This window comes from Culicoides brevitarsis, chromosome 3, assembly GCF_036172545.1.
Source record: "Culicoides brevitarsis isolate CSIRO-B50_1 chromosome 3, AGI_CSIRO_Cbre_v1, whole genome shotgun sequence".
Classification (NCBI taxonomy): Eukaryota; Metazoa; Arthropoda; class Insecta; order Diptera; family Ceratopogonidae; genus Culicoides; species Culicoides brevitarsis.
In genome coordinates this window covers 11,582,144-11,607,384 of record NC_087087.1, presented here as the reverse complement: position 1 = coordinate 11,607,384, position 25,241 = coordinate 11,582,144, and the positions used below count along the sequence as shown (strand labels likewise).

Below are 25,241 nucleotides of genomic sequence, written 5' to 3'. Positions count from 1 at the left end.
CAAACCCATTTGAGCAGAACTTGAACCAACTAAAATTTAATTTAATTGTGCTACTAACAACGTTCCGTGTGCTTCAATAACGCTTCAGCAGCAATTGCTTTTTTTCATAACGCATTTCCACGAAACTCCAACTTTAAACTACTACCGAAGAGCAAAGCAAATACGATGCACAAAAAGTACCGTAATTTCAACTAGAAGTGCATCAAGTTGTCCAGTCGTTTGTCATAAATATTTCTTAATTAACATATTGAACTAAAAAATCATCGACACAGTTATGCGACTGATTAAAATAGACGAAAAAAAAGTGTGACAACCGAAGAAGAAGAAGAAGAGATAAAAAAAAGACAACCACGTCTTTATTTCTCGATTTTATTTGGATTTTATCATCATTGAATTCTTTACACTATTTTTTTATGTTTATTGTTATTACAAAATTGAAATTTATTGTATTAGTTTTTGATTCTTCGACACTCGTTTTTGAGGTAAAGTGAAGTGAGTGGTCGTGAATGGAGGTCTAAAGTTTTATTGCTTTCTTAGCGCGCGCACTATTAAGAACGTATCGGCAGAGATTTTCAGACAATGCCTTGATAGATAAATATTTGAAGTGTAATCAGAGAGAAAATCAATAAAAAAGCCGTAATAAAACTTGAGAAGAAAAAATATTTATCTAACGTTACACGAACGCATGTCGCACTTTGATTGAGTTTTAAGGGACTTTCTATCGTCGGAGACTTCTTAGTTGAGTTTTATTGTTATTCGATTGCAATCATTATGTGTGGTCCCCTTTCTTTCTTTTGTCACTTACTGATATGAAAATGTCCCTTGGCTAACTAATTTACAGGGCAAACTTGTTATTATGAACTTCGGTTTAAGGTTTAAAAAAATTTATTTGAAAATAAACTGACAAAACTTAAAGGAAAATCATCAAAATGTGCACTGGGATTTGCTAATTTGTCAAAAAAAAATCAAAATATGCACAAATTTTAAGAAAAATTAATAAATTCCAGTGCACATTTTGATGAGTTTCGATATAAAAAACCATCGAAACTTATCAGAATGTGCACTGGGAATTGTTAATTTGTCAAAGAATAGTGAAAATATTTAAAATTTATTAAATATTTTGACAAATTAGTGAGTCCCAGTGTACATTTTGATGAGTTATGGTAAATATGGTAAGCTTCATCGACCTTCATAAACTTGGCATCGGATCTCGAATCAATAAATTTCTGAAAGTCTTCCTTTTAAATTCATTCGAGTCGATCTTTTAAACCTCAAAACAAAAAATGTAACAAATTTTGTTTTGAAGTTCAAAAGATCTACAAAGATGTCAAAAATAGAAAGATTTTTATCGATTTGAGATCCGATGTCAAATTCATCAAGGTCGATATGATGATATAAAGCTTAACAAATTTACCGTAACTCATCAAAATGTGCACTGGGACTTCTGATTTGTCAAAATATTTAATAATTTTTAATAAATTTCGAAATATTTTCATTATTCTTTGACAAATTTTTGAGCCCCAGTGCACATTTTGATATTAAATGAGACAAAGAATAGAATTAATCAGAAATTTTTCAAAATGTGCACTGGGACTCGATGGTTTGTCAAAATACTTATATTTGTTTTTAATATTTTGACCTTTGTTTGACGAATTAGCAAGTCCCAGTGCACATTTTGATGATTCTTATTAGCTCCAAATGAGACAAAGAGTAGAAATATTCAGAAATTTTTCAAAATGTGTACTGGGATTTGATCTTTTGTCAACGAACAATCCAAACGTTTGACGTTCGTTGACAAAAGATCTAATCCCAGTGCAAATTTCAAAAAACAACCGCCAAATTCGTCAAGGTTAAAGTTCAAAAAAACACGTTCGGACCCTTGAACTTCCTTTCCTCTTTTTTTAAATGAACTGATGATGACACATTCCCGTAAACAATACAAGGCGCGTTACTCGAACAGAAGTCTGTAAATCATCAGCAGAACGCTATTTATTAGATTTTTTTGACAAAATGCGTAGTAAAGTAATATTATTACACCAAGACAAATGTGTGGGAGAGAAATTTCGTACGAAATAATGCGGTCGCTAAAAATAGAATCTTTGTGGATTATCATCATTCAGTGGGAAGTTGTAAATAAATAAGAAATCGTACATTTACGAGAAGTGAGTTTGTCTGATAAGAAAACGATTTGTTTATTTATTTATCAGAACAAAAGACGAGACGATCTAAACTCATAAGACGAAGACGAACGAATCCTTACATTGTTGCAAGTATTAAAATATAAAATAATGAAAGTAAAAGTTTATTTTTGTCTCTAAATATTTACTTTAACATCCCTTCGTTTCTTCACATCGTCTTGATGAATGAATGCTTGAGCATGACCATACGCACGTAGTTCGACGTGAGACGATTCAAAAAGTCACCGAGTGTGAAAGAATGAGAAAACGAGAGAGAAAAATGAGAGAAGGGGACTCAATCAATATCAATTTACGAAACGAAAGACAGATAAAGTTTTCTTTGCCAAAAGGATGGAAATTGAAATCATCTGTCAAGAAATTTTCTTATGAGTCACACACTCATGAGATTTTTTTTTCGCTGCAGATTTATGAAGATTTGAAGAGATTTTGTGGTGTTTATTGTGGAATTTGTCTTTGTTGATGAATTTTTCATGAAAAAGGGTTCTTTTTATATTTATTTTTATTTGTGTTTAACAGAAAATTTTATGGCATTCAGATGTTGTAACTGAAAAAAAATATTTTACAAATTGTGACATAATAAAATAATTTGAGTTTTTCTTTCAATTTATTTAATTTTTTTTATTTTAAAAAAAATTAATTTTTCGAAAATTTTTAAAAAATATAAAATTATTCAAATTTATTTTGTTTCAGTTTAAAATTTTTCTTCAACTTTTTTTCATTTATTTCAAATTTTTATTTTTTCATAAATTAAAAAATAATAAATTTAAATAAAATTAAATTAATTTAATTGATTAATTAAAAATTTAATTAAATATAAAATTTTATTTATTATTTAATTAAATTATTTAATTAAAAGTTAAAAATTTATAAAATGAATTTTTGTTAGTAAAAAATATGTAATTTTTTAAACTTATGAAAAATTAACATTTTTTTAAATAGAAAAAAATTATAAATTTAAAGAAAAACTGAAAATTTTTATTTAAATTAATTAAATATATTAATCAACAAAAATTATTGATTTTAAAAAATGAAATTTTTTATTTAAATAAATTTAATTTAAAAATTAATAAAAAAAATATTAATTTTACTTTTATTAAATAATTAATAAAAAAAAGTCTATTAATTAAATATTCATTATTTTTTTTAATTATTTAAATTAAATAAAAATTAATTTAAAATTTATATTATAAAAATTTTTATTTTAATTTTACGAAATTTTTCATTTGAAAAAAAATTAATTAATTTAAAAGTCGACTTTATTTTAATTTTTATTTCAATTAAATTTTTAAAAAATGTTCACAAGGAAGAAAAAATTATTTAAATTTTTTATTAAACTTAAAATATAAAAATTACATTAAAAAAATCAAAAACTGCTCCAGTCTAACATTTAAAATCCCCCAAAAACACTCTGGGGACTACCGAACAAATCCCTCATTTAAAATTCTATAAAAAAATGTTTAACCAACCACACAACCAACAAATAAATTGAAAAAAAAACTGTATTTTTTATCACCTTCTATATTAGGATGACGGCGTTAAATAAAATTCTTAACACTTGAAATGACAGATTTTAATGCATTTTTTTTTTATTATTATTGAACACGATTGAATGGTTTCCGTTCAAATAAGGGGGCGACACGCTTAAAGATGAATTTATGAAGGGTATTGACTCTTCTTTAATTTTTTTTTCATTTTTTTTTTTCAAAACTATTACGTCAAAGTTCACGTTTCTCCGCGCAAAAAGAAAAAAAATCACGTTGCTCATAAACAATCGAAAACTTTGCGTTTTTTGTTCGTCAAATTAAATTACATTTTATTTGTTTATCAATGACTTGCTTTTTAAATTGTTTCAAACAATTTTCGTTACGCAAGCGAAAAATAATAAAAAAAAATATTAAGAGGGCTTCTGTCTTATCAGCTGCCCGCTTGTGTAAAAACCCATTCAAACAAGGTATCTTATCTTTTGTCATTTTGCATGCGTTTGTTTGAGTTTGCTAATTAATTAATTAACTCGCGGCTCGTGTATTTATTTTTTTTTTGTTACAATTTTTTTTAGTTTGCAAAATCGTGCCAAAGATAAAAAACACCTTGTTCGCGTCATTTTTTAGCGAAAAACACACGTGACTTGCAGGAAATAAAAAAAAATATTTTAAAAAAATAAAAAAAAAATAAAAAAAAAAAAAAAAATTAAAAAAAAATTAAAAAAAATTAAAAAAAAATTAAAAAAAAAATTAAAAAAAAATTTTTTTTTATTATTTTTTGCATTTAACATAAATTTTTTGACATTTGATGCAATTTTGAAAAAATAAACGAAAAATATTTTAAAAAAATTTTCTCGTGATTTTCTGCTTATTTTTGTCTGTCTCGACATTTTATCTAATCTTGACATGATAATTTTCAAAAAAGTTACATTGACGTCACAAAAATTTTTAGAATATTTCAGCGAATAATTAAGTTACAAGAAACCGACAATGGACAATAAAATATAATTTATTGTGATGAGCCAAAGGTGCTTTTTCGTACTTTTTTGATGAATTTATGACAACTTTATCTCTCTTTTTGCCTCTGAGTGTGAGTATTTGCTGAGAGCAATCATGAGGGATCAACAACCATCAAGAATAAACTTTTTATTGCTTCTCGTTACATGTCTAGAGAATACTAGCAAAAAATAGCAAAAAACGTATGAACGAAAAAGTTCGTCTAGTGATTTACCTGGGCAAGTTTATGCTTTTAATGGCTACATTACGACGCTTTTTGTTGCGAATTACGATTGATGGAGGGTCATGTAATGAGAGCGATGACTAAATTATTTGACCTTTGGTCTCAATTTAATGGTTCTAATGAATAATTTGTCGGTCTACGTTGGAATTTCGCGAGATTTATGTAACGAGGTGAAGGTAATTTTTTTTGACAGTTGGGAATGTCAAATATTTGACAGATGTCAATTTTATTTTGACTGAATTAATTTTTTTTAATAAATTTAAATTTTGTGACATTTTTTAGTTAATAAAAAAATCGTTTTTGACACTAAAAACGGTAAAAATTTAAAATTTAATGAAAATTTGTGACAGCTGTCAAGTGTCAAAATTGAAAAAAGTTATAAATTTTTGAACAAACGAATTACTTTGACAAATTTAATGTCAAAAAATTAAAAAAAAAGTTGAAAGCTTTGGTTGAAAATAATTTCAGAATATTTATTTAAAAAAAAATATTGACAGCTGTCAAAACACATTAATTGTCAAAATATTTTGTTTTATTTTTAAAATAGATTTTTACGATAAAATTTAACTTTTAAACTATTTTAAAGTTTTTTATTCTTGCTAAAACTCAGAAATTTAATTTAAATTATTTTCTTTAAATTTTGACAGCTGTCAAGTGTCAAAAAATTTTATAAAAACTCAATTTATTGCTTAAAAAAGTTTTTAAAAAATGTATTTCAAAGACAAAAGCCTATTAAAATTAAAAAAAATAATCTTTAAATATGAAAAAAATTCATATTTTGATAAAAAAAAATTGACAGCTGTCATCTGTCAAAATATCAAAAATTAAAAAAAAAAATTATTTATTTTACAATTTTAAAACATTATAAAAATCAAATAAATTAAAATAAAATTAATAAAAAAATTAGTCAAATTTGGATCAAATTTCTGAGTCAAATGAAAATTTTTTGACATCTGTCAAATTTTAAAATTCTTAAATTTAAAACATACAATTTTCCATTGAAAAACTATTTTTTTTATAAAAAATAAATAAAATTAAAAATTCCTTACCTTATAAACTTCTGAAAAAAATCCACAACCAATTTTCTCACGTGAAAAATCATCCACGGAATAAAGTGCTGAGACAGCGGTCTTTAATGCACGACACGATGACCCAGTTACAGATTTATCTGAGCATTGTCGATGGAAAGGCGGTGGCCCTGGCCCACTATGCGGACTAACATTCATCATCATTTCTTAATTTTTGTTATTTTTTTTCTATAATTTTTTTTCTCTTCCTTCTTTTTTCTTTCTTTTTAATTTATAAATATTTTTCTTTGTTTCTTTATTTTTTGTTGACACTTTTTACATTAGTTACGGGTCCGATGTGATGCGAATTTATCCATTTTCTGTCACTTCTGCTACTTCAAAACTAATAATTTAATATTTCAACAACTTTTCAACTTCATTTCTTTGTAGTGATTAATTTTTCACTAGATATTTATTTTAATTTCTTCTCACTCGCGTGTGAATTTTTAATTTTTATTTATTTCCCATGCAAAATTCATCCGAAGAACGTAGTTGCGGCTCGAACTGATGTGCTAAAATGAGAAATAATTTCAAAAAGATAAAATGAGTTATTCGAGGGAACATGAAAAAGATAAGATTAGGTAAGTTACTCGCTCATGTTTTATCGAAAAAATACAAACAAAAAAAATTCGCCGAGGGTGCGATAACATTTTATTTATTATTATTAAAAGTTAACGTTGTGCGGTGTTTTGATCGATTATGATGAACTTGAAAATGGATTCAAAGTGTTGTCGTTTGATTATTTGCAGGTTTTGAGTGTCACGTAATGATCACGTCTAGGATGTCACGTGGTTCGGTGAAGATGTTTTTCAATGCGATTTTATCAAAGGGAGTCTTATTGGAATTTTTAGATAAGAAAATTTTAATTTTTTATGGAATTTAAAAGTTCGAAAATATTTTTGACTGAAAAAATTAATTGCTTTTACTCTTCAAGCAAAAAAAAAAAAAATATTGAGACCCCAGGGTCCATAAAATTCTGGATTTTTATAAATTTATTTTTTTCATAATTTAAGGAGAAAAATTATTAAAATTGCTTTAAAATGTCCTCAAATGAACAAAATTATTTTTTTTTAATTTTTAAAAATTTTGACGTTTTTCGATTCTTAGGGTCTCAAATTTTTGCATTTTTTGGACTTTTCAACAAGTTTAAGCTAATTAAAATTTTTAACAACTTCTTTTAAAAATAAGTTATTCCTATTTTTTTAAATTTTGAATTTTAAGAAACTAATTTTGTTCTTTTTAAGACCTCAGGGTCTCAAAAAATTTTCATTTTAAGGTCTTCTAAAAAAGTTAAGGTACTTGAATTACTCAAATATGGCCTTCAGATGACCTTAAATTTGCTAAATTTCAAATTTGGAGCAGTCTTAAGATTTTTCTTAGACCTCAGGGTCTCAAAAACTACATTTTTGTGTCTTTTAATTCAAGTAAAATATTAAATCTGTTAAAAAATGTTCTTTAAAAACAAAAAGTAACTAAAATTCTTTAATTTTTACCGTAAATGAAAATTTTCAGTTTTTTTAAGACCCCAAAAAATTCTAAGACCCATGGTTTTTTTCTTTTAATGAACTCAAAGTACTTTATTGTCTAAAAATTATCTTTTGATGAGTAAAATTTAGCAAAATTCATAAAATAAATATAAAGTTTGGACCTCAGGGTCTCAATAAATTGCGTTTTTTGGTTTTTCTAAATAATGATATGTAATTAAAATATTCCAATATTTTCTAAAATGAACGAAAAATCTTTAAATTCTTTAATAAAATTCTTAATTTTTTGGAATTTTCAATAATTAAGGGTCTTTTAAGACCTCAGGGTCTCAAAAATTTGCATAATTTAGCAAAAAACGTCCTTTTTTGAACAAAAACTTTAATACAAAATTTAATCTTCTAATCCTTGCAAACTAAATTTTCCAGACATCCAACTCTATTAAACACTTCAATGCCAATTTGCAATTTCTACAACTCAACTGCAAATTTATGTCTCAATAAAAACTTTAAATAAATTCCATTGAAAATCATTTCACATGAAGTCATCACGTCGAGTTTCCTCGTCGACGAGAAAGATTATCGATCGCTGGTTTTGTTCTCAACACATTTCACATTGAACTTCGTTGGAAGCATTTTTTTTTGTACATTTTTTTACGACTCGTTCATATCACTTCTCACTATGGCGTAATGGAGCGACATGCGTTTTTATGTATTTTTCGTACAATTTTATCATCATGCTCGCAGTCAGTAAACGAAATAGCAGTAAAAATTAATTTTCTACATTTTTTCACACTAATTTTTTTTTTCGTTTTTATTATTTCATATTACTTGTTTTATTTTAATTCTCAAGCCAGTTTTTTTTTTTTTTTTTTGATGAAAAGATTTTTGTTGTTTTGGATGTTTACCAAAATATTTCTCGTATTTACATGCAGTTCAGAACAAATCTGATGAGAAAAAAATAAAAGAACGTTCAATGTTAATTTTTTTTTGTTTTTTTTTTATTTTTCGGTGTCTTGTAAGTTATTAAAATGTTTATAGAATTTTTATGAGAATTTTTTTCGGTCAAATTTACTGCCAAAAAGAATTTTTTTCGTTAATGACTCATTTTGTAATTTTTTTTTTTTGGGACATGAAAATTTTGTAATTCCCAGACACTTTTTCGTAAAAAAATACAAAAATTTTTGACATGCACTCGAAATTTTTTGTTTTTGTAAATGGATGATGCTCTATTAATAAATTTCTGTGTTGCTCTTATTTTTGTTTCAAATGTTGTGTGTTTATTCTAATTTGTTGACACACAAAAAAAAATTATTTTCGAAATTTTTTCTTTGCTAATTTATTTATTTTTTTTTTCGTCAAAATTTAACTTTGAATTCATTTTCGGCATAATTTTGTATCAATTTCACGTTTTAATTGCTAAATTTCGTTTAATTTGTATCAAATATTTGTAAAAATTTATTTTTTCGTAATGCGATTCGGATGAGAAATTTTTAGAATTTTGTAGAAAAAATAAATTTTCAAAGGTTTTTAAGGAAAAAACGCACTTTTGTAACTGTTTGGCACTCTGTGTTACAAGTTGTTTTGCCTCCAAAAGGTCCGAAAGTCAAATAATAAGCGATTTATTCTGTTTTTTAGGGAATTTTAACACGCACGATAGCAATAACTATGCCCGATTTGCTCAACGATATGAATAAAACTGAGTACAGAAAATGACAAGCGACGAAAATTCATCGAAATCAAAACAATGTGCGGTGAATTAGCGTCTGTGGGATGGGAGGTTTTTGACGTTTCGAGAAAAAAATTTAAAAAAAAAAATTTTTTTAATTTTTTTTTTAAATAAAAATTTTAAAGGTAATTAATTAATTAAATAATTATTTAATAAATATAAATAAATAAATTTATTTTTTTAATATTTAATTAACTTTGAATTTATTTATTTAATTTTAAAAAATATTATTAAAAATAATAATAAATTATTAAAAAATTTTAATTAAAAACTTAAGTTTTAATTGAAAAATTATTTAAAAATTATTAAAAATTTAAAAATAAATTTATTAATTTAATTAATTGAATTTAATTTATTTAAAAATAATATTAAAAAAAAATTTTAAATTAAATTATTTAAATAAATTAAAAAAAAAGAAAAAAAATTATTTTTAAACAATTAACTTTTTTAAAAATTAAATTATTAAAAAAAAATTAATTAAATAAAAATATTTAAATTTAGTTCAAAAAATTAAAAAAAATAATAAATTAAAATTGAAATAAATTTCAACAAAATTAATTATTATTTGATTAAAAATTTAAAAATGTAAATTAATTTTTTTAATTAATATTAATTAATTTTTTATTATATTAAAAAAATTTTTTAAAATTTATAAAATAAATTTTTCTCTTAAAAAATTAAAAATTAAAAAAAATAAAATTTTTAATAATAAAAAAAAAATTAAAAAAATAAACTTTTTTTAAATTTTTAATCAAATAATAATTAATTTTGTTGAAATTTATTTCAATTTTAATTTTTTTAATATTTTTTTTATTATTTTTTAATAATTTATATTTAACAATATTTTTTAAATTAAAAATAATAAAAAATGATAAGAAAAAATATTTTCAATTCAAATGAACACAATTTGACATTTCATCAGCAGAAATTCGAAGTCGTAACGTCATTTTTTTGTAGACTTCGAATTTTTGAATCTCGTCAGTTCTGGATTTTACGATTGGTTTTTCCCACTAATTTATGAAAATTTAATGTTTAATATTAAAAAATAAATTTTTAATTAATTTTTAATAAGATTTTCTGTCATAATTTTCTTCAAAAATCAAAAAATAACAAAAAATTGTTTAAAAATTTTTTTCTATGAACTGACAGAACTTTGACAGCTAATTCCAATGTTGTTTTTCACACTTAAAAAATAATTGAAAACATAAATTTTGTTAAAAAACTGGATTTTTAATAATTTTTTCGGACTTTATCCGTACTAAAGTTCACTTAAATTCACATTAAACTCAACAAAAATGTTAATCAAATCCCTCTTGACACCAAAACTGCCTTTTGCGGAACATGCCGTGCGATATTTGTCATCGACGACTGCTTCGGTAACGAGATTACACAGACATATTTACGCCAGGTACGATTTTTTCGCTTTTTTTCAAGATTTTTATTGATTTTAATCAATTTTTCAGGATTTATCCGACAGTTGTTGCCCTTCCCGATGGTTCAACCTTCAACATTCGGTATCATGAACCCCGAAAAATCATCAAAGTAAGTCAATTTCTTTAATTTTTCAAGTTTTCATCAATTTAAATAAGAAAATTTTTAGTTACCCTTGGATTTATCAACTTTAACGGAAGCTGAACGGAAGGCTAGAGTTCTGAAACGAAAGCCCAAGAAGAAAATCGTCGTCGAGGAGGAACTGGAAGACACTTACAGTGCAAAGAAATACTTGAAATACGTGAAAAAATAGAAATTTTTAATTTTTTAATAGAAATTAATTAGAAAAAATCCAAAATTTAGTCAAAAAATAATTTTTTCTTGAATTTCTGGGGATTAATTGACTCGTCGGAAGACCAAATCGTTAAATTCGTTCAAGAAAAGAAGTTTAAAGATGTCATTGAAGAAGTTTTCGTAGTACTGACACGCTCGTTGGCAGTCCGGCGTGTAGTTCATCTCCAATAACTTAACTTGCATCTTGTCTCCTTCCCACCCGAGCATCAAATCTGCCGCATAAACACCTCTCGACTGTGGCGATTTCGCAATTCCGCATGGCGGAGGCTTTTTACAAGCCGCTTCAAACAATTCCTTAAACACCTGAGCGATTTGATCTTCGATTTCCTGCCACGGATGGTCCGGATATTGCTTCGCCCATTCAATTAAAAAGTCCTCGCACTTCAAATGATGCAAATTCGCGTGTTCGACATAGTTCATGACCGTAAAATGTTTCTCATAAACATCGAAGTCGTTGAGTTCATAAGGTTTATTAGCGAATCTCAGGAAGAAATTGTTGTACATGTACACTTCTGGTGCTGCCCCCGCCTCTTTTAACATCACCACATACCGAATATCGAACTTTACCTTTCCCTCAACCTCTGGGCGGTGAAAAAGAACTGGCTTTTCGATGTATTTCTGCGCGATTTTCGGTCCCGTTTCGGAATGACGCATGATTTGGGCGATATTTGAGGTTATGTGGGTATCTAAGCCACGTGCCAGGTTGAAAGGCTTCACAATCCAGTGATTGTCGAGCTCTTTTGCCGCGCGATTTTGATAATAAGCCGCAAATTCGACGATTTCCGTGCGCAAATTGAATGTCACTGGCAGCCATTTTGGATGACCTTCAAGAGTTTCAAGGTCAAAGTGTTTTTCGGAAGCCCTACGAGCGACAATTGACAGTAAATCTTTGATTGTAAGGACATTTTCGAACGGAAATTGGTTCACAAAGCGATCTGGCATCGTTTCACTCAGTTCTTTAAATCCCTTGAAGTGTTTCGTGTACCAAAGAATATCCGCGGTTTCTTCGTTTTCGACAATTTCGAAGGCGGGATCTGTCAAATGCTCCTTAACCATGTCATATTCGGCAAAAACGCGTAAAGGACGGTTTGGATCGATTTTTGGTTGAGCAACATCTTCCCCTGGAAGTGTTTCCTCGATGTGTCCATGCAAAAAATACTCCACAGGAGGTTCCTTGAACTCAAAAGAGTGACTTTCGAAGTCTGTGAAGCGCCACGGAAGTAAGAGGGCGTCGCGGTGCTCTTTGACAGTCACACCTTCGACAAAATCTCGCGTCACGAGATCACCTTCGTCGATATCTTTGATCGGGAATAACAAACTGTACGTTATTTGCTCGTCTACGTGCATGAAAGGGACCATTCGGAAGTTGGGAGTGTCAGAATGATGCACCGCTGAACCAACTTCGTCGACAATGTACCAGATTGGCATGCGATTTTCGACGGCGAGACCGCTGGCGTTTACGGAATACGTTTGAACGTAGCGCCACATGGCATTTAAAACCTTTTCGATCGAGGTTTCTTGGTCATTTTCTTCCGTATTGACACCCATGATGCCCGACATGCGATCCAGCAAGCCGGGAACTGTCTCAAGTTGCTTTTTTGCCATGTCGAGACGGAAAGTCCATGCGTGATCGATCAGGAAAATGGCATTGGAGTCATCTAAGGAGATGGGTTTCGTTGTGGCAACAGCATAAACGGGGTCTTCTTCCGATGGACCATCGTCGCCGTAGTCAACTTGCAACAATTGAAATGCTAAACCTAAAAAATTTTTGTTTTTAAATTATTTTTAAAGGAATTTTATTGATATTTACCGGCATCGAAAGTCTGATTGGCGATTTTTTCGTATAAAACAGGCCAATAATGCGGCGGCACGCCACTTCCTTGCAACTGAGGACGATGAAGCTCGATAAAACTTTCCATAATTGTCAACAAATGCCGGATTTTTTATGAGAAAATGTGTGATGATGACTCGAACAGTGGTGTCTCGACGTAGAAAAATCCGAAAAATGACATCTTTTGACACGATTTGAAAGTTGAAGAATTTAATTCAAACAAAAACTCGTTAAATTTTGGTAGAAAAATTTCTCACGTGAATTGTGCGTGGCAAAAATGATGCAAACAGGTGTCCAAATCCAAATAAATCACTTTTTGCCCATAAGTCTCTGAAAAAGTCAACAGTTGGTGTAAGAAATGGGCGACGATTGACGCAAAATTTAAGAATAATTTTTTTTTCACAAAGTCATTTTTTTGCACTTGTGTTTTTATTATTTTTTTCTCGTTGCAAAAATAAATTAACTCAATGTCATCTGCAATGGAAGTACAAAAAACTCATCTTTTTAACTGCTTCTGAAAAAAATACATTAAAACAATTTTTAAAACAAAAATTTTTAAAACGATCGACACTTACCTACCCAATAATTTTTGCACACCAACAAACCACATGACGGATTCTTACAAAATTGCGAGTCACGTGAGAAGTGTGTAAAAATTAACGTAAGAAAAATGCGTCGGTTGGGTTAAGAAAGTCTGTCTGATAATTTTTTTTTCATTGATTTGAGAAAATTATGTTTTTATGATAAAATTTTAATTATAATTTTTTATGTTAAAAATAAATCAAAATATGTTAATTTAATTTTTATCATTTTTGTCAATGAACTAAAATTTTTATAAAAATTGTTTAAAAATGAGCAAACTTATTAAAAAATTCATAATGTTAAATTTCTTTTAAAAAAATTTAAATCTTAAATATTTAGAGATTATTTTTCTTTATATCTCACATTTAAGACAATTTAAAGTTTTTTCGATTCAAAATATTAAAAACAAAGTTAAATCTTGAGATTTAATAGAAAATCAGAATGCTTTGCTCTTTCAGAGTATATTCTAAATCTCAGAGTTGCCCTTTGATAGAGTTTCACTGTATTCAGGAAATTTATCGTACAAGTTTGTTGACACTCCACATACAAAAAATATAAATTAAGTTGTCTCAAGATGTCTCAGTCTTGAACATTTTGCCTCATTTTGTTCTTCATGGTTCTTTAATTTTTTGTGCAGATCGGCAGTTATAAAGCCACTGGCTGTTTTGTTGCTTGTAATTCACTTGCTTTAAGTGGTATCGGTTTCGTCTGAAGAGTTCATCTCATTCAAGTAAATAAGTTCTAGTAAAGTTAGAAAGTCTCCTTATCGTAAGCTTATCAAAAAATAGTTTATAGTTTAAAAATTTACTCTTCATTTCGAAAATTTTGATATTGAAATATGAGAAAATGCACCGGCAAATTAGTTTATATTCAAAAGTCGAGTTTTAACCGACTAACTTCTTTATTGGTTATTGTTACTTATGGCAAAGTTGTCCTTTTTACATCCGGACTTTGTGGAAGTCTGCATAAAAATAAAATTGATGGCGGAACATAGTTAATTTGAAATATTAGTTTTGCAGATTTTGGTACGCCTTCTTCAGGTTTCTCGAGCTTCGTTGTTACATGGAAACTTTTGCGGAAAAACTTTGAAAAACACCATCTTTCTGTTTAGTATCAAGTACGAGTTTCGTGATACGACTGAAGAATTTTTTAAGACTTTAAATATCCATTGCAAGTTTTCTTTTATTTTTTTACCGCATTTGAAAGAAAAAATGTCAACTTGTCGTCAGTGTGTGTGTCAGTAACACTGTGCCTCAAATTTTTTGTTAGTAATTCTTAATTATTTGGGGACCCTGAAGGTCTGTGGGCAGTCCCTTGGGTATGAAAATGTGAAGTGAGGAGTATGAAAATGTGACTTGAGGACAAAATTGTAAAATGTGGAGTACAAAAAAGCGTAGATATATAACTTCGAAATGCGGTATAGTATGTCTTTCCTAAAATAAATTAAAATCAATGAAATTCCACAAAATCATACTTTTTTAAAAATACGCTCAAGTCCAGTTCAATTAGTAATTTTCCATAATTTCATACGAATAACCGTTGAAAGCACATGAGGAGTTAAATATCCAGTTTTTCGTCATTTAAATTTTAAATTATTGATTGTAGTCACATGAGACTGTTTACAATTGTCTCTGTTTATTTGTTTACGTTTTTTTTTCCTTTCATCGTAAACAGTTCAAGAACCGGTGTAGTATTTTGATTACATTTTTTTTCGAAAGCAAATGCGTCACAAACAATCTTCTGCGTTGTATCGGCCTCATTTTTACCATCACAGCTACATTTCATCCCCTTTTTCCACCAACACAGCTTAAGCAGCTACCGACCGGCAACTGAACGCACAGAAACTCGTGTTATCACAGACTCATTCACATGTTCCAACTACAATTTTACTATGATCAGGTGTGTGACTATTAGCGAGGATCAACATTTAACGTGTTGCGCTGCTTTTGGAATGAGAAACAAACGCATGCCATGCTAGTTAGTCAATCATAAATGTACTTTGCTACCGCTCTGTGGCAACGAGTGTATATGGGCACAGACGTAATATAATAAATATACACAAAAAGTCTGTTTGACTTGACTATCAGTAAATTTTTCGCATCAGTTGCAGCTCGACGATCGTCACGTTCGAACATTTTTTGAAGAGAAAAATTGTGCCCTGTGAAAATAAAAATTTAAAAAAAATATTTTGGGTAAAAATTTTTGTTCTAGTTCAAAAAAAAAATAAAAAAAAATCGTAGTGAGAGTGCAAAAAAAAATATTTTGAAAAAAATAGAATAGAAAAAAAATTATTTAAAAAAAATCGACAATTATGAAAAAATCATCAATCATTATTTTTGGTGAGTTTGAATTTTTTTTGTTTATTTATTTTTTTTTCTTTTGTCTGGATGTCGACTAGACAATTAAAAAGACTTTACAGAAATTTTTACATTTGTGTTAAGTAAATAAATAAAATAAAAATATGGAATAAAATTTAGTTTTGATAAGATAATTTTCTTGTAACGAGCTACTTACTTTTCAATCGTTTGTCACGTACTTTTACCTTGATGCGCGATACTTGTGCAACTAAGACCGATTATAAATTACAAAGTTAATTCCCAAGTTCGTTCGTTTATAAAATAAAATAATGAAATAATAAATAAATAAATAAAATTTGTTCCGCGAGTGATTTAACGATGATGAATTTTATGTTTAACGGAATAAACATTTGTTTGTTTTTTTTTAGTTTATTTTATTTTATTTGCAGTAAAATATCTATTTTGAACCGCGCTTTTTTTAAAAAAAAAATATTTTGATTGATTAACAAGAATTTTTGCAGTTATGTAAATTCTTGTATTTTTTGAAGGTTTTTATTCAATTTAATTTTTTTTTATTTTTTTGGTTGAAAAGAAATGAGTTAACAAAGGGTTCCGATAAAAATTAATTTAAAATTCTGATTCACTTTCGTTGCATTAAATGTAGAACGCGTTTTGCTTATGAATTTTAATATTTTTGTGAGGTTATTGATCGAGTTGTTCTGATTTTTTAAGGAATTTTGATGCATCAAGGCTTTTCCTGGAATAAGGGTTCTTTTCTAAAATATTTCTTATGTTAGAAGGCATTTTATGTTGAATGAATCAAGTTTTGCTCCAATATTGTTTTGAAAGATACTTCAGAAAGTTTGTCTTGAAAATGTTTGTTTATATTATTTTATGCAAATGTCCAGGAATTCTGAATAAACATCCATGCTTTGAAACATGATGCTGATGTGCAATATGCACAAATTTCTAAGAACATTGAGGTTTTGTATTGACACTAATTGCAAATTGTTTAAAGGAATTTTAATTAAAAATGTCATCAAAACATATTGTTGAAATTTGCATAAAAGGTGGTTTGCTTTTGAGGAAAAATTAGTCTTACCCTTACACATCACCCGATATCAGCATCTCATCGAAAAAAAAATGGCATGAGATTTTTTGATAGTTTTGTATTATTTAGGCCTCAAATAGCTCAAAAAACCTAAATTTTAAATTCTAGAACAAACCAAATGAATTTTAGACATTTTTTAGTGCATTTTGGGTATATTCCCAAATCTCACAAAAAATTCATAAACACTTTGATTCGTTTTAGAATTTTAAATTTAGGTTTTTAGACTACTTGAGGCCTAACTAATACAAAAAATCTCATGTCATTTTTTTTGATGAAATGCTAATATCGGGTGATGTGATTATACTATGATTCAAAACATATTAAAATTTGTAGAAAATGGCTTAAAAAGGTACAATATTGATTAGAAATCCTTCATCTAAAATATTTTTTTCATTTTTTTAGTCTCTTCGTCTCTTTAGTTTCTTCTTTTTCCACATTTTTGAGACTTTTATTTTAAAATCTACACAATTTCACTATTTTTTGGTACCCGTACACTTCGTTCTACATATGTACTTTTTAAAAATTTTGAATTTGTTCCAAATTTTTATTTTATGAGAAAATTTACGATTTTTTTAAAATTATTCATTAATTTATTAAAATTTGAAGTTTAGCCTTATTTTTAAACAAAACTTTAAAAAAGCTTGCGTGACTTGTCCATTATGAAATCGTTAAATTTTTGGCGGGCTTTTTGAAATAACTTGATTCTTTTTTCCTTTCTTTCTATTCTTAAATCAGATTTCGTATTTTATTCTCGTATATTTTAGTAATTAATAGAATTTTAAATAAGCAACATATGGAACCTTACCTTTTGGGACCTTTTGGGAGAGTTAAATGATCTCTGCTTGACTTCTCAGGTTAAAAGCTAAGACTTTTTCGCTTACAATTCCGCAACATGAAGCACAATAAGAGAATCCTTGAAAGTTGAAGGTTTAAAATCAAATTGTTTTAATTTGATTTCCTGCTCTGCAAAAAAAAAATACAAATGAAATATGCTTCAAGTCCTAACATAACAGCAATAAATAAATTACTATTGGGAATGAATTGTATTTCAAACCAAAGACAATATACGTTAAGTACGTTTGCTTTTTGCTACTATTCAAAGTATTATTGGTTATAAATAATCATTTATAGCCAAATATCATTTGCAAAAAATAAGTTAAAGTTCAATTTGCATGCTTTTCATATTAGACAAGGGCAACACCTCAGACTCCCAGAAGTCCTATTGTGCCAATAATATTAATTATTATCTATTATTAGAAATATAAATATCAATAATGAGTGAATTTTGCAGCTAATTAGCAATAAAAATGATATCATTGATGTCATTAACTTTATTCAGAATTTTTCGATAACTTTTAAAAATTTGAGATAAATTTCTAAAAAATAATATTTTTATTATTTAAGAATTTATAGAGACAAAATATGATTTTTTTAAAATATTAAACAAAAAAAAAAATAGATAAAAATTACAAAATTAGCTCTAAATATTTTTTGAAAAATGGATAAAAAATTAGTTAAAAACATTTAAAAATTACCGTAATGTAAAGAATGCTAAGAGAAATTAAAAATCTTTTCTCTTAACAAAAATGGAAGTCAAAATTTTAACTAACTTAGTTTTTTTTTATATATTTATATCATTTTAGTGTCAAAAACTTAAAATTTCTACTAAAAATTGTTGAAAATAATACTTAAAAAAGTAAAAAAAAAATAATTTAATTTTTTAATTTTTTTTTTATTATTTTAATTTTTAAGTAATTAATTTTTTTAAAGATTTAAAAGAAATTATTTTATTAAATTTTGACGTAATAAAAATGAATATTAACAGCATTTAATTTTAATTTTTCTAAATATTTTTAAAAATTTGCCAAATGTCTAAATCTTATAAAAACATATTAAAAATGTATTAAAATGCTCAAAATATAAAAAAAAGTCAAATGAGTAAAAAAAAAGTTTGACTTAAAAGAATCCAAAATTATACGAAACATTGAAATTCGCATCAAAAATTTACAAATTTTATTAAATTAAGAGACAGAAAGTATTTCAGCTCAAAAAAATTGTAAAATTATTATAAAATTTTTATATAATTTCTTCTCAAAAATTTTTAAAAAATTTTCATAAACAAATTTAAATTTAATTTTTTTCTCTTTTTAACCTTTCGACCTAAACTTTTTTAAATTATCTTGTCTTAGTTCAAAATTTTCTTTAAGTTTGGCAAAAAAATCTTAGATCGTCTTGATTTTATAAAAAAAATGTTTTGAAACACATTCAAATTGGTGCATTTTTATAATTCTCGGCATTTTATTAACTTATCAATAAATTGATAAAAAATAAAAATCTTTTTTTTTTTCAAATTCCACAGATAATCTAATTGCAAAACGCATTTAATATTAGATTACCCATATCTTCAAAAAAATTCATCCTTGAGCTTTGCACGTTCCTCAGGACGTGCCTTTTAACCATATTTTCTTAGAAATACCTCAAGAGACCGCAATTAATTATTTATTATGGAAATTTACCTTTTTTACCTTCCGACTAGAAAGTTACTTCCGAACACAATTCCCTTGATTTAATTATCAGTTGATTATGTCACTATCACTTTTGATTGAAAATATTTTTTTCCTCAATTCACACGTTCGATCGTCGTTTGAAAATCGCTTACAATTATAAATTGCATTGTTGCGCTCTTGATACAGTTAGTTATCAACGAACATTAATCACCTTTTTACAATTTTTTCAAGTGTCATGTTTATCACTTGCTTGAGTGAATCACTCAATAATGTTCAACCAATAATGAGTTGGCCTTGTCCTCAGGTTTTAGATAAACAAACAAAAAATTTGCAGTTCATAATCTGTAAAATTTGAAAAAAAATATTTTTTTATGTTCTAATCCATTAAAACGACCTCCCTATTTTTTTTTTTTAATTTTAATTTTTTTCATATTTTTTTAATGATAATTTTCTAAAATAATTGAACTAAAAAAAACATCTGAAAAAGATTATTTTGATAATAAAATGTTAGAAAAATTAAAAAATTATAATAAAAACGATAAAAAGTCAAGTTCAATGATGGGTGGTAAAAATAACTCTTAATTTTTAACCACTCTCGGCGAGACAAAAACAATGAAAAATTACGTTTTTTAAATTATCTCATAATTTTTTTTATTAAATATTTATTTAATTGACGTAAAATGTACTTAAAACGGTCCAAAATAGAGGAAGAAAAAAAATGTCAATAAAAATTTTATCTAATCTGCGTCGTCTACTGTGAGATTGAGTGCAAAAATGAACAAATTTATCTTTTTTCGTCTCATTGTATGCAAGTTTATCAAGGAAATCACAAAAAAGATAAGATTAAAAATTTTTTTTTAGCGAGAATTTGGTTTAGTTTTGATTTTTAGAGAGGCAGATAAGGATTGAATTGATAAAAAATTAAATAAAAAAATAAATAAAAATATTTTTTTTGTTTATCATCGTGAATTTATTAGAAAAGAACTCGCAATTAAACTTTTATGAGAGTAATTTTTCAAAAAAAGCTATAATTTCTTGAAAAATTTATGTCAACATTAAAAATGAACGTAATTTATGATTCTAATGCTTTTATGAGCTTCAGAGGTGATGATGATAATTTTAATTTTTAATTAATGATTTTCTGTCATCAATCTTGTTTTTTTCTGCTGTTGTGACTTTTTTAATAAAAATATTGTCCTTGACAAAGTCATTTTCATCTGCATTTGAAAAAAAATTTCTTTAATAAAAACAAAAGAATTCAATCAAATCAAAAATTCTGCAAAAATTTCTTCGCCAGTCGCGAGCGTTCACCAAGTTCATTGCAAATTACACGCGAATTAGCACAAATATCACAAATGATAAAGATCCGCTTTATCTCTGCTCGCGTTCTATACGTTTCACACAATTGATTGGATTATTATTTAATTTAATCAAGTGAATTTTGTAGTAAAATCTTGAATAAAATTGGGTTACTTACCATTTTTTTTTTTGCTATTTTTCAGGAGTTTTTCTGCTGACGACACAGGTTCGCGCATCGGGTCATGACAGTTGGGAGTATCCCAAGGCCAAAGATAATGGTGTTATGCCAGGTAAGAAGGGCTAAAAATAAACACACAATTTAAAAAAAAATAAATAAAAAACGTGTTTAGTGGCCAATTATTCAATAAAATAACCGGCTTTTGTAATTTGATCAAGTTCAGTTTTTTTTTCGTGTCGTGTCGTATAGAAAGTTCTCCCTCGTGATTGTTGTGATATTGATAGTTTTGTAGAAAAAATAGTTTAAAATGGAAAAAAAATTGTAAAAAAATTAAAAAAGTTCAAATTTAATAAAAATATTGCAAGAAAAAAATTTAAAAAAAATGAATTGAAATAAAATTATTCAATATTTTTTTTTAATTAACTGATTAAATTTATTAAAAATAAATAAGAAATTTTTCTAAAAAGTAAAAAAAAAATTAAAAAAATTTAACAGAATAATTTTGAATTTTTTAACCTGTTTTTTTTCAAATTTAAACAATTTTAGGCACTTTAAAATTTTTAACGGTTAAAAAATTTAGTAACGGTTAAATTATGTTCTAAAAAGTGTTTTAAAATTTGAATAAAATAGTAAAGACTTTATAAAAAAATAAAATATTTATGAAAACGAGTTCTAAGAAACTCAAAACTGATAAAAATTAGTTCTAAAAATTTCAAAAACTTTTTGAAAAAATTTAATTTCATGAATTTTTTTTAAATATTTAAGAAAAACGAGTTCTAAAAACTAAAAAGTGATGAAAACGAGATAAAAATTAATTCTAAATATTTCAAAAACTTTTTGAAAAAATTAAATTTCATAAATGTTGCTTATAAAAATTTAAAAAATTTGTTCTAAAAATTTTAACTTGCAAAATTTAAAAAAAAAATTAAAAATTAATTTGTTTGTTCTAAAATTTTTTACTTTAAATTATTTGTTCAAATGAGCTCAACATTTCATATTAATTTTTTTACTAGTTTTAAATTTGATAAAAATTAGTTTCTAAAAAATAAAATTATTAAAAATTCATTCTAAAAGATTCAAAATTAATAAAAGTTTGTACTAAAAAAACAAATTTGATAAAAATTAGTACTAAAAATTTCGAGTTTCATAAAAAATTGATGAAAAATTCACAAATTATAAAAATTTAAATATAAACATTTCTTCTAAGAAAGTTAAATTTGATAAAATTGGGTTCTAAAAAATTTTTAAATTAATCAAAAATTTGTTTAAAATATTTCAAATTTGATTAAATTTTGCTCTAAAATAATTATAATTGATAAAAACTTGTTAAAATCAACTATATAAATTCTAAAAATTTATAAATACCTAACAAAAAATTTAAAAAAAATAAAATGTGGATGAAAATGTGTACTAAAAAATTAAAATCTAATAAAAATTTGCATTAAAAATTTTAAATTCCATAAAAAAATTAAAAATCATCACAAATTAGTTCTAAAAAATTAAAAAAAAAAATAAATTAGACTAAAAAAAAATTTTGCAAGTCATCCACAATCCTCAAATATTTAACAATAAAATCTCCTCAATTTATCTCTTGACAAAATCATTACAAAATCAAGCCACTACAATAGCAACAAAGTACCTGAAAAGTAACAATCGTTCAACAAGCAAAAGATTAGAATACTTTTCTTAATTAACGAATAATGGCACTAAATTTATCATCTTCCTGCAAAAAATCTTGTTTACAATTTTTTTTTAACTTTTTAACGATGATAACTTTTTTTGAACGACACGAGCAGGAGCAAAGTCATCTTTTTTTTGTTCACTTTCACTTATTATCAGTATCAGGTCCAATTAATGTGCATCGTTATCGTTCACTGCTCTAATTTTATTTTTATTCAATATTTTTTTTTACACGGGATGAAGCTGATAATAAGTTATTTCCGAGAAATTTGTCACAAAAGGAAGTTTTGTACTTTACAATTTTTTTTCATGTTTTTTCGTCATAAAAATGATTTTTCAAGTGTTACTAAGACATGTTCGACACATGTTTAAAATGTAGAAATTGTTCGATTGCAAGACATTTGGAGTTCGATCGATTAATTTTTGATTTTTTTTCGTTCCAGAGGAGCATTGGGGTGAACGTTGTGACCTCGGAAGACGTCAAAGTCCCGTAGATCTTAATACACAAGCAAGTGTTCACGGAATTTTTCCTGCTTTCACGTTTGCGAACTATGATGAGGCTATCAAAGGTGCTGCTGTCGTCAATACAGGACATTCACGTAAGAAAATTTTCTAAAAAAAAAATTATTTTTAAAATTGAATTTTTTACTGAAAATTAAAATCTTTCTAATGAAACTTGACATTTTTTAAATGAAACTTGAAACTTTTCAACTGAAATTGAAATTTTTTAATTGAAACTTGAAATTTTTATTGAAACTTGAAATTTTTTAATTGAAACTTGAAATTTTTATTGAAACTTGAAATTTTTTAATTTAAAATTGAAACTTTTCAACTAAAACTTAAAATTTTTTAATTGAAAATTGAAACTTTTCAACTGAAATTGAAATTTTTTAAATGAAACTTGAAATTTTTCAACTGAAATTGAAATTTTTTAACTGAAACTTGAAACTTTTCAACTGAAATTTTTTAACTGAAACTTGAAATTTTTTAATTGAAACTTGAAATTTTTTATTGAAACTTGAAATTTTTTAATTGAAAGTTGAAATTTTTTAATTTAAAATTGAAACTTTTCAACTGAAACTTAAAATTTTTTAATTGAAACTTGAAATTTTTAACTGAAATTAAAATTTTTTAATTGAAACTTGAAACTTTTTAAATGAAACTTGAAATTTTTTAAATTAAATGAAACTTGAAACTTTTCAACTGAAATTAAAATTTTGAACTAAAAATTGAAATTTTTTAACTGAAATTGAAATTTTTCAAACTAAAAATATTTTTTTTAATTAAAAATTTTTCCTTTTTAGTCCAAATCAACGCCCACCCGTCACAAAAGATGCTCGTAATGGGCGGCGGCCTTCCCGGAACTTACGAATTCGATCAACTTCATTTCCATTGGGGCTCGGAACACACCATCAACGGTCGTCGCGAAGCTGTGGAAGTGCATCTCGTGCATCACGAGTCCCGTTTCGAGTCTCTTGGCGCCGCAGCTCAAGTCAAACGTGGCATCGCAGTGCTCGGAGTCCTTTTCCACATCGCCGCCGAACCAAATCCAACCATCGAACAAATTCTCATCGCCAGTGAAGCAGTTAAAGAGCACGTCGGACGAAATCAATCGTTAACGAGACCTTTGGAACTCGAAGATTTGCTGCCGAAAGATCGCTCCTCGTATTTCCGTTACGAAGGAAGTCTCACGACGCCGGGATGCTTCGAGAGTGTCGTTTGGACCGTTTGGAAAGAATCTCTTCCCATCTCCATCGAACAAGTGGAACGCTTCAAAACACTGAAATCCGACAAGGGACAAGAGCTGACGAACAATTATCGCAGTGTGAAGCCGCTGGGATCGCGAGCCTTGGTTTATGTCTCGGGCGAGGAGGAAAAAAGTGCCGGGACCGTGACAGGCGTCTCGTCACTCCTTTCGCTCGCATCGATGATCGCTCTCGTTAAATTCTTCTCGCAATAAGAGAACTAGTCAGAAAGTATTTTACTGCGCTACAAAAAAAAAACGCTTCGCCCCCTTAACTCATTTTTTGTAAACTTTTTAGATGTTTAAGCGTGCCATTACCTATTTTTTTGTTGTATTAACAAAAAGAAAATTGTGTTAAGTTATGAAAAATGTATGTGTGTTAATGTAAAATTAATTAAAATAAATGTGATTTGATGAATTTATTCAATTTTTTTTCTTCAATTTGTCTCAACATTCTGAATTTGGCTTCAAATTAGTCAAAAAATTCGCTTAAAATCAAAAATTTTCGTAATTTTTTTGATTTTTTTAAATAATTAATTTAAATTAAATTAATTTTATATTTTTTGAAAAAAATATTATTTAATTTTATTAACAAAATCATTCAAAAATTATCGAAATTCGGAAAGTAATTATACAAAAAATTACAAAAAAGGTAAGATTTTATAATATAAAGCTCTCAGAACTTTAAAAATTAGTTAAAATTTAATGATAGAAATTATTCGAAAATTATTGAGATTTTAAAAAATTTCAAAATAAAAAAAAACAATTAAAAAATTATAATTAAAATAATTAAATAAAATTAAAAAAAAAAATAATAAAATATCTAAAAATTTCAAAAAGTATACAAAATAATTGAAATTTTTTATTTATTTTTTATTTTTTTTTGAAATCGTTGAAATTTTGTAAATTTGTACCAATTTTTCTTAAAAATGAATCTTAGGTCAGCAAATTTCGTGTAAGTTTTATTAAAAGAGGTCGAAATTTATAAAAACTCTATAAAACAAATTTTTTTATAAAAAATTGAATTTTTT

General features: G+C 26.4%; 4 protein-coding genes across 4 annotated transcripts in view; 2 read left to right on the top strand and 2 right to left on the bottom strand.

Annotated features, from left to right (window-relative positions):
* The window catches only part of LOC134835089 (serine/threonine-protein kinase PLK4), a 66,238-nt gene extending 57,093 nt beyond the window's left edge, over nt 1-9,145 (bottom strand). The window contains exons 1-2 of the mRNA XM_063849944.1: nt 9,015-9,145; nt 5,969-6,498 (exon numbers count right to left, since the gene is read on the bottom strand). Coding sequence (XP_063706014.1) covers nt 5,969-6,151 — 183 coding nt within the window. The 5' untranslated portion in view covers nt 6,152-6,498; nt 9,015-9,145. The remainder of the gene's footprint in view (nt 1-5,968; nt 6,499-9,014) is intronic.
* Nucleotides 9,146-10,353: 1,208 nt separating this feature from the next.
* Nucleotides 10,354-10,985, top strand: LOC134834044 (large ribosomal subunit protein mL55). The gene is made up of 3 exons (XM_063848562.1): nt 10,354-10,604; nt 10,660-10,738; nt 10,797-10,985. Exons 1-3 carry the CDS (start codon nt 10,492-10,494, stop codon nt 10,938-10,940), a joined length of 336 nt encoding a protein of 111 aa, XP_063704632.1. The 5' UTR covers nt 10,354-10,491; the 3' UTR covers nt 10,941-10,985.
* Nucleotides 10,926-12,958, bottom strand: LOC134834043 (tubulin--tyrosine ligase-like protein 12). The gene is made up of 2 exons (XM_063848561.1): nt 12,792-12,958; nt 10,926-12,738 (listed from the first exon to the last, which is right to left on the bottom strand). Exons 1-2 carry the CDS (start codon nt 12,898-12,900, stop codon nt 11,024-11,026), a joined length of 1,824 nt encoding a protein of 607 aa, XP_063704631.1. The 5' UTR covers nt 12,901-12,958; the 3' UTR covers nt 10,926-11,023.
* A 2,554-nt stretch (nt 12,959-15,512) lies between these two features.
* LOC134834066 (carbonic anhydrase 2-like) lies at nt 15,513-24,623 on the top strand. The gene is made up of 4 exons (XM_063848598.1): nt 15,513-15,733; nt 20,812-20,898; nt 22,910-23,065; nt 23,771-24,623. Exons 1-4 carry the CDS (start codon nt 15,706-15,708, stop codon nt 24,424-24,426), a joined length of 927 nt encoding a protein of 308 aa, XP_063704668.1. The 5' UTR covers nt 15,513-15,705; the 3' UTR covers nt 24,427-24,623.
* Nucleotides 24,624-25,241: the final 618 nt, after the last annotated feature.